The 10,528-nt window shown below is 31.3% G+C and overlaps 1 protein-coding gene across 4 annotated transcripts; it reads left to right on the forward strand.

Moving 5' to 3' along the window:
* Window positions 1-1,317: 1,317 nt before the first annotated feature.
* Window positions 1,318-3,325, forward strand: LOC111510188 (uncharacterized). 4 transcript variants are annotated; one of them, XM_074170719.1, is made up of 8 exons: window positions 1,318-1,418; window positions 1,475-1,579; window positions 1,638-1,742; window positions 1,963-2,067; window positions 2,126-2,231; window positions 2,288-2,392; window positions 2,613-2,718; window positions 2,777-3,325. In XM_074170719.1, the coding sequence occupies exons 1-8, from the start codon at window positions 1,395-1,397 to the stop codon at window positions 2,826-2,828; spliced, it is 708 nt and encodes a 235-aa protein (XP_074026820.1). In that variant the 5' UTR covers window positions 1,318-1,394; the 3' UTR covers window positions 2,829-3,325. The 4 variants fall into 4 exon arrangements, with proteins under 4 accessions (XP_074026820.1, XP_074026822.1, XP_074026821.1 ...); XM_074170721.1 differs by lacking the exon at window positions 2,777-3,325 and adding an exon at window positions 2,451-2,556 and having other exon boundaries at window positions 2,607-2,714; XM_074170720.1 differs by lacking the exon at window positions 2,777-3,325 and adding an exon at window positions 2,451-2,556 and having other exon boundaries at window positions 2,613-2,714.
* The last annotated feature ends 7,203 nt before the right edge of the window (window positions 3,326-10,528 follow it).

Consider the following 10,528-nt stretch of genomic DNA (forward strand, 5'->3'; position numbering starts at 1 on the left):
ATATATTTAGTGAAACATCCACAAATTCACAATCAAAAAATCAATTTGAAATTGAAAAAGGTAATATCGCCATTCCACTATTGATTAATCGAAATCACTGGTGTCTTATATTGATAGATATTCAAAAAAAATATTTTACATTCATTAATCCTATGGGAGAGACACATTCCTCGTCAGAAAAATATTTAAAATTATTCCTGAATTTTTTAAAATACACACATTACCATTCTCTCCTCAAAGGCAACTGGAAAATAAAAAATATAGAACATGTAAAACAAACGGACGATTGTAACTGTGGCATTTTTATATTATATTTTTTCGAACAGATTTTGAAACATGACTCTTTGTTGAAAAACTTCAAACCAGAAGCATATAGAGAAAAAATGAAATTGTTTATTTTGAACGCTTCTTCCAAAATGCAGAAAAGATGCCTTTTGTGTGGTGATATAGTAACTAAGAACTGTATTACATGTACTTGTTGTAAAAGAATAATTCATATTTCATGTATTAGTAAAAATATAAAAGTAACTGACTACACATTCCCTTATGATTATTGCGACATATGTATTCAAAATTTAATTTTGATCTGATGAGTAAAGTTACCGGTGGAGTAGGGAATAGAGTACACGCTACCAATTAGTAGAAGTAATTAGTAAACTGTTATAACTTGCAATAAATTGATAGATGTAGCCATTACTACGGCTACATCTGTCAATTTATTGGCATTTTTGCTGGTGTTTACGGATAGTTATTCATCTTTACATATTAGTACTCCTTTACCTAATATACCCGTGTAAAACCTCATAGTTGTGATTACTTCTTTTTTTCTAATAATAATAGCTTTCAGAATATTCAAAAATTCTGGCAAAATGATCGAAATATATGTTTATTGACGGAATTGGTCACTAAATTTTTGTGATGGATATGTAACGATAACTATACAATTTATAGAAAGAAAACCTTTTCATTTGGGAAAATGAAAGCATATTCGTTAAATTCATTGATGAATTTAAAAATTATAAAAGTACAATTATGGAAAATGTTCTAGTCTATGATGAAAGTACCGATTTATTAAAACATATGAAACGAACTATGATAATCCAATTGTAATAATATGCACTTCTATTCGAAAATGTCACCTTTGACGCGATACGTATTATGTGAACCATTTACTTTTAAATATATGCTACCTCAACCGTAACAAGAATAATATTTTGGCTAACATGCCAAATAATGGTAAATACAACGCTCTGTCAGGTAATATTTCAAATATTCAATGTTATCTTCTTCATGAATAACATCTTCATTTTTAGAATTATCTATATATAAAGACCAGTCAGTCATATGCTATCTTCACCGTAAGAAGAATTATATTTTGGCCAACCTGCCAAATAATGGTAAATACAACGTTCTGTCAGGTAATATTTCAAATATTCAATGTTATCTTCTTTATGAATAACATCTTCATTTTTAGAATTATCTATATATAAAGACCAGTCAGTCATATGCTACCGTCACCGTAAGAAGAATTATATTTTGGCTAACATGCCAAATAATGGTAAATACAACGTTCTGTCAGGTGATATTTCAAATATTTAATGTTATCTTCTTTATGAATAACAACCTTTCATTTTTAGAATTATCTATATATAACGACCAGTCGGTCATATGCTATCTTCACCGTAAGAAGAATTATATTTTGGCCAACATGCCAAATAATGGTAAATACAACGTTCTGTCAGGTAATATTTCAAATATTTAATGTTATCTTCTTTATGAATAACAATCTTTCATTTTTAGAATTATCTACATATAACGACCAATCGGTCATATGCCATCTTCACCGTAAAAAGAATAATATATTTGGCCAACATGCCAAATAATGGTAAATACAACGTTATGTCAGGTAATATTTCAAATATTCAATGTTATCTTCTTTATGAATAACATCATCATTTTTAGAATTATCTATATATAACGACCAGTCGGTCATATGCTACCGTCACCGTAAGAAGAATTTTATTTTGGCCAACAAGCCAAATAATGGTAAATACAACGTTCTGTCAGGTAATATTTCAAATATTTGATGTTATCTTCTTTATGAATAGCAACCTTTCATTTATAGAATTATCTACATATAACGACCAATCGGTCATATGCCATCTTCACCGTAAGAAGAATAATATATTTGGTCAACATGCCAAATAATGGTAAATACAACGTTCTGTCAGGTAATATTTCAAATATTCAATGTTATCTTCTTTATGAATAACATCATCATTTTTAGAATTATCTATATATAACGACCAGTCGGTCATATGCTACCGTCACCGTAAGAAGAATTTTATTTTGGCCAACAAGCCAAATAATGGTAAATACAACGTTCTGTCAGGTAATATTTCAAATATTTAATGTTATCTTCTTTATGAATAGCAACCTTTCATTTTTAGAATCATCTACATATAACGACCAATCGGTCATATGCCATCTTCACCGTAAGAAGAATAATATATTTGGCCAACATGCCAAATAATGGTAAATACAACGTTCTGTCAGGTAATATTTCAAATATTCAATGTTATCTTCTTTATGAATAATAACTTCAGTTTCAGAATTATCTATATATAACGACCAGTCAGTCATATGCTACCGTCACCGTAAGAAGAATTATATTTTGGCCATCATGCCAAATGATATTAAATACAACGTTCTGTTCAGGTAACATTTTACATATTCAATGTTAACTCTTTTATGAATGACAATCGTTCAATTTTAGAATTATCCATATGAAACAACCAGTCGGAATATTTTGCTGCATTATTCAATAACCGAAGTCAGTACTACTTGAAGTTGGATGTATGTATGAAGTCGAAGCTCAAAACCACAGTAATTAGTCAAAGGTCATAACCCAAGTGAAACTTCGTAAAGATTCGACATGTTCAGAAATTTTCTGCAAAACACCAGGTGTGCTGTGAAACTAATTGCAATATCGAAAATGTACATGTACATACCTAAATTTGTCTAGCCGTCTAGCCGATTTGAAAATGTAAAATATACCTATGATAAGAAAATTTTCTGACACTGATTATTAATTATCTTAAGCTTAATAATAATCGATGGGTAGCTGTGATCTTAATTTTTTAATAATTAGTATGATGCAATGTTGACAAAAGTATGTGAAGATCCTGCTATTTATATATCTATAAGAGATTTGTTGTTTGTTTAAATTCGTTAAAAAATACTTATTATTATTTAAATTCAAAGCTATTGCTAAGTATTTTTCTGTTTTGTTTAGAACGATTGTTTTAAGTTTTTGTGAAAAATAAAATGTATTATTCACTTCGAAATGTTGATCATTTATTCAGATGAAGTTACAATTTCAGTTTTTCCATCAATTATTATTGTCTACATTTCTAATTTATTGTAAACTGTCCAATATTAAGTCAGATTATGATAAATACCTATCTGAATCTATAAATAATGATAATGATATTAATTCATTATGGTATTATATTATTTCATTCATTTAAATGTTCAACTGAATAGTCATACTAAAGATGTTATCAGATTAAAGATTTAAATTTGAAAAGAACAGAAAAAAAAGATTTTAATCAGATCTTTCCAAATACGTGAATAGACATACTTTCGAAGACTGTACTCTGAAAATTTCATTAACAATCTTTTTTTAAGTGAGAAATTTAACTATTTTGAATAATTTGGTTTCCAATAAACGGAACTTTTTTTTTTCGCAACGGAGGTTGCGCAAATCTGTTCCAGCACGTCGATGCATATACCTTCAAAGAATATATTCTGAAATTTTCATCCACAAACTATTTTTGATAAATGAGAAATTTTACTTTTTTTGAGTTATTCAGTTCCGAATATATGGAACTATTTTTTTTCGCACCCAAGGAACGTATGGTACGCAAATCTGTTTGACCACGTCGATAGATATACTTTAGTAGAATATACTCTGAAATTTTCATCGACAAATTATTCTTGATAAGTGAGAAATTTGACTTTTTTGGGTAATTCAGTTCCGAATATACGGAACTATTTTTTTGCACCGAAGGAACGTATGGTACGCAAATCTGTTTAGCCACCTCGATAGATATACTTCAGAAGGATATATTCTGAAACTTTCATCGACAAACTATTCTTGATAAGTGAGAAATTTGACTTTCTTTGAGTAATTCAGTTCCGAATATACGGAACTTTTTTTTTTGCACCGAAGGAACGTATGGTACGCAAATCTGTTTGAACACGTCGATAGATATACTTCAGAAGGATATATTCTGAAACTTTCATCGACAAACTATTCTTGATAAGTGAGAAATTTGACTTTCTTTGAGTAATTCAGTGCCGAATATACGGAACTTTTTTTTTTGCACCGAAGGAACGTATGGTACGCAAATCTGTTTGAACACGTCGATAGATATACTTTAACACAATATATTCTGAAATTTTCATCGACAAACTATTCTTGATAAGTGAGAAATTTGACTTTTTTGGGTAATTCAGTTCCGAATATATGGAAGTATTTTTTTCGCACCCAAGGAAAGTATGGTACGCAAATCTGTTTGATCACGTCGATAGATATACTTTAGAAGAATATATTCTGAAATTTTCATCGACAAACTATTTTTGATAAGTGAGAAATTTGACTTTTTTGGGTAATTCAGTTCCGAATATACGGAACTATTTTTTTTCGCAACCAAGGAACGTATGGTACGCAAATCTTTTTCAGCACGTCGGAAGATATACTTCAGAAGAATATATTCTAAAATTTTCATCGACAAACTATTTTTGATAAGTGAGAAACTTGACTTTCATGAGTAGTTCAGTTCCGAATACACGGAACTTTATTTTTGCACCGAAGGAACGTATGGTACGCAAATCTGTTTAGCCACCTCGATAGATATACTTCAGAAGGATATATTCTGAAACTTTCATCGACAAACTATTTTTGATAAGTGAGAAATTTGACTTTTTTGGTTAATTCAGTTCCGAATATACGGAACTATTTTTTTTCGCAACCAAGGAACGTATGGTACGCAAATCTTTTTCAGCACGTCGAAAGATATACTTTAGAAGAATATATTCTGAAATTTTCATCGACAAACTATTTTTGATAAGTGAGAAATTTGACTTTTTTGAGTAATTCAGTTCCGAATATAAGGAAGTATTTTTTTCGCACCCAAGGAACGTATGGTACGCAAATCCGTTCAGCCACTCCGATAGATATACTTCAGAAGGATATATTCTGAAACTTTCATCGACAAACTTTTTTTGATTAGTGAGAAATTTGACTTTTTTGAGTAATTCAGTTCCGAATATATGGAAGTATTTTTTTTCGCACCCAAGGAACGTATGGTACGCAAATCTGTTTGACCACGTCGATAGATATACTTCAGAAGAATATATTCTGAAATTTTCATCGACAAACTATTCTTGATAAGTGAGAAATTTGACTTTTTTGGGTAATTCAGTTCCGAATATATGGAACTTTTTTTTCGCACCGAAGGAACGTATGGTACGCAAATCTGTTTGAACACGTAGATAGATATACTTCAGAAGAATATATTCTGAAATTTTCATCGACAAACTATTCTTGATAAGTGAGAAATTTGACTTTTTTGGGTAATTCAGTTCCGAATATACGGAACTATTTTTTTGCACCGAAGGAACGTATGGTACGCAAATCTGTTTAGCCACCTCGATAGATATACTTCAGAAGGATATATTCTGAAACTTTCATCGACAAACTATTCTTGATAAGTGAGAAATTTGACTTTCTTTGAGTAATTCAGTTCCGAATATACGGAACTTTTTTTTTTGCACCGAAGGAACGTATGGTACGCAAATCTGTTTGAACACGTCGATAGATATACTTCAGAAGGATATATTCTAAAACTTTCATCGACAAACTATTCTTGATAAGTGAGAAATTTGACTTTCTTTGAGTAATTCAGTGCCGAATATACGGAACTTTTTTTTTGCACCGAAGGAACGTATGGTACGCAAATCTGTTTGAACACGTCGATAGATATACTTTAACACAATATATTCTGAAATTTTCATCGACAAACTATTCTTGATAAGTGAGAAATTTGACTTTTTTGGGTAATTCAGTTCCGAATATATGGAAGTATTTTTTTCGCACCCAAGGAAAGTATGGTACGCAAATCTGTTTGATCACGTCGATAGATATACTTTAGAAGAATATATTCTGAAATTTTCATCGACAAACTATTTTTGATAAGTGAGAAATTTGACTTTTTTGGGTAATTCAGTTCCGAATATACGGAACTATTTTTTTTCGCAACCAAGGAACGTATGGTACGCAAATCTTTTTCAGCACGTCGGAAGATATACTTTAGAAGAATATATTCTAAAATTTTCATCGACAAACTATTTTTGATAAGTGAGAAACTTGACTTTCATGAGTAGTTCAGTTCCGAATACACGGAACTTTATTTTTGCACCGAAGGAACGTATGGTACGCAAATCTGTTTAGCCACCTCGATAGATATACTTCAGAAGGATATATTCTGAAACTTTCATCGACAAACTATTTTTGATAAGTGAGAAATTTGACTTTTTTGGTTAATTCAGTTCCGAATATACGGAACTATTTTTTTTCGCAACCAAGGAACGTATGGTACGCAAATCTTTTTCAGCACGTCGAAAGATATACTTTAGAAGAATATATTCTGAAATTTTCATCGACAAACTATTTTTGATAAGTGAGAAATTTGACTTTTTTGAGTAATTCAGTTCCGAATATAAGGAAGTATTTTTTTCGCACCCAAGGAACGTATGGTACGCAAATCCGTTCAGCCACTCCGATAGATATACTTCAGAAGGATATATTCTGAAACTTTCATCGACAAACTTTTTTTGATTAGTGAGAAATTTGACTTTTTTGAGTAATTCAGTTCCGAATATATGGAAGTATTTTTTTTCGCACCCAAGGAACGTATGGTACGCAAATCTGTTTAGCCACCTCGATAGATATACTTCAGAAGGATATATTCTGAAACTTTCATCGACAAACTATTTTTGATAAGTGAGAAATTTGACTTTTTTGAGTAATTCAGTTCCGAATATACGGAACTATTTTATTTCGCACCCAAGGAACGTATGGTACGCAAATCTGTTTAACCACGTCGATAGATATACTTCAGAAGAATATATTCTGAAATTTTCATCGACAAACTATTCTTGATAAGTGAGAAACTTGACTTTTTTGGGTAATTCAGTTCCGAATATATGGAAGTATTTTTTTTCGCACCCAAGGAACGTATGGTACGCAAATCTGTTTGACCACGTCGATAGATATACTTTAGTAGAATATATTCTGAAATTTTCATCGACAAACTATTCTTGATAAGTGAGAAATTTGACTTTTTTGGGTAATTCAGTTCCGAATATACGGAACTATTTTATTTCGCACCCAAGGAACGTATGGTACGCAAATCTGTTTAACCACGTCGATAGATATACTTCAGAAGAATATATTCTGAAATTTTCATCGACAAACTATTCTTGATAAGTGAGAAATTTGACTTTTTTGGGTAATTCAGTTCCGAATATATGGAAGTATTTTTTTCGCACCCAAGGAACGTATGGTACGCAAATCTGTTTGATCACGTCGATAGATATACTTTAGTAGAATATATTCTGAAATTTTCATCGACAAACTATTCTTGATAAGTGAGAAATTTGACTTTTTTGGGTAATTCAGTTCCGAATATACGGAACTAGTGTTTTTCGCAACCAAGGAACGTATGGTACGCAAATCTTTTTCAGCACGTCGAAAGATATACTTTAGAAGAATATATTCTGAAATTTTCATCGACAAACTATTTTTGATAAGTGAGAAACTTGACTTTCATGAGTAGTTCAGTTCCGAATATACGGAACTTTTTTTTGCCCCGAAAGAACGTATGGTACGCAAATCTGTTTAGCCACCTCGATAGATATACTTCAGAAGAATATATTCTGAAATTTTCATCGACAAACTATTCTTGATAAGTGAGAAATTTGACTTTTTTGGGTAATTCAGTTCCGAATATATGGAAGTATTTTTTTCGCACCCAAGGAACGTATGGTACGCAAATCTGTTTAACCACGTCGATAGATATACTTCAGAAGAATATATTCTGAAATTTTCATCGACAAACTATTCTTGATAAGTGAGAAATTTGACTTTTTTGGGTAATTCAGTTCCGAATATATGGAAGTATTTTTTTCGCACCCAAGGAACGTATGGTACGCAAATCTGTTTGATCACGTCGATAGATATACTTTAGTAGAATATATTCTGAAATTTTCATCGACAAACTATTTTGATAAGAGAGAAATTATACTTTTTTTGAGTTATTCAGTTCCGAATATATGGAACTATTTTTTTTCGCACCCAAGGAACGTATGGTACGCAAATCTGTTTCAGCACGTCGATAGATATACTTCAGAAGAATATATTCTGAAATTTTCATCGTCAAACTATTTTTGATAAGTGAGAAATTCGACTTTTTTGAATAATTCAGTTCAGAATATATGGAACTATTTTTTTTCGCACCCAAGAAACGAATGGTACGCAAATTTGTTGTAGCACGTCGATAGATATACTTTCGCTGAAATAATCCTGAAATTTCCGTCAACAAACTATTTTTGATCAGTGAGAAATTTGATAATTTGTGGATGTCTTTCCTGGGCATTCGGTATTGTTTAACGCAGGATATTTCAAATGACATACTTTTTACAAGTCATAACATTTTTACTGAGAAACTATTTTTCCAGTTCTCATTCGCTACCTGTTTCGGTACGAATGAATTTTTCCTGAATAATATTTTACTCTTATTTTACATTTTTTTCGGTATTACTGCTTGTATACGGACAGTTGGCTGATATAATGAGTTTATGTAGAATGCCGACTCATTTATTCGACATGTTTCAATAATATATCATGTTTTTAAAATGATAACATCAAAATACAGGTAAAATGATTAATATTTGCAATCTGGCAACACTGTTCGCAAATCTCATTCTAAACCCTGTTCGATTGTCCTTCGTCATAAACTGTGGATGAAAAGTTGTGGGTAACTTCACACTAATGATCGAAACACGTGTCGAGGTGTTAAAATAACGGTTTGGTGTTGGGATAAAACTCCAGTTATATTCAACCCATATTTTACAAATTATATTTTTCATAGTTTTTCGTCGACCTTTTTTTGTTTTTTTTCATCTTCCACAATCCGAAAAATATGAAAATTATAATGTAGAACATTATAGTGTTGAAGTACCCAATGAGTTACTGCGTAAATTCAAAGAAGTTTTCACAAAAAAAAATTATCAGCAACTTGTCGAATTCGATAATATTGCCTATCAAAAAAAGATCGAAAATTTAACAACCAAAAAAAATGTAAGATTCATTAGCATTTTGACAATGCTAAGACCTCTACATATATCTTTCGTCTTCGCAGTAAACGCATATAACACTGATGATGTATGCCGCAGTAGTGGACAAAACGTTTGGTACTTTAGATTTCATTAGATCACCGCCTAATAGCCTGGATTCTGTTTATCTTTGATCAATATAATTTCTTATCTCATTTTTTGATAGTTAAAATTTTTGAATACGATAGGTCAGTGATAAACAGAACATTATTTTTGTGAAACCCATTTTGATAAATATTCGTTTTGGGGCACCCGGCGATTTGAGTGTACTTACGTATTTTGATGCGCAGATTACGAATCCGAAAGAAAAAAGCGGCGCTCTCCCTTATTTACAAAGTTACGGCCCTTCAAAGTTCAGAAAAGGACAACTTTTCAGCCTTCTTTTTTACAAGATAAACTATTTAAAAACACAAGCATTCATTCACTGGGCCGCCTTTACACCTTATTCCTCCTTCCTTGATACTTTTCACTCCAACAATGTACGGAGCTGCTTTTTGTTTATATATCTCTGTATTTTACGTTTTTAAGGTTAATGGTATAGTTGGTACGGTTGATGCTGTCAATATTGCCAATTTACACTTTTCATTGCAACTACTTGAACCAAATAAAGAAAAAAATTTTTTCTCTCTTTCACCAAATAATTAATTTCGTTCAAATCCATTTTGTGTTTTTCTAATTACTCAAGTCAAACTAGAAATCCAAATCTACGAATTTGTAATAGTAGGCGGCGGCAAATACCAACCACTTTTATCTGAAATGTCACTAGTAACTAATCTGGAAGAAGCATTCGTTTTTAAATTGAGTTTTTTCTAAGAAAAATGTTGGTTGATGAATTGAAAGTGTCAATTAAGGACGAATAAGGTGTAAAGGGGACCTAGTTAATAAATAGTTGTGTTTTTAAATAGTTTATCTTGTGAAAAAGAAGGCTGAAAAGTTGCCCTTTTCTGAACTTTGGAGGGCCGTAACTTTGTAAATAAGGGGGATTGCCGCTCCTTCCTTTCGGATTCGTAATCTAAGCATCAAAATACGTAAGTAGACTCAAAATTTTTTTCAAAATCGCCGGGTG

This window comes from Leptinotarsa decemlineata, unplaced genomic scaffold (assembly GCF_025532065.1).
Source record: "Leptinotarsa decemlineata unplaced genomic scaffold, Ldec_3_MD MMD2_P_RNA_scaffold_9, whole genome shotgun sequence".
Classification (NCBI taxonomy): domain Eukaryota; kingdom Metazoa; phylum Arthropoda; class Insecta; order Coleoptera; family Chrysomelidae; genus Leptinotarsa; species Leptinotarsa decemlineata.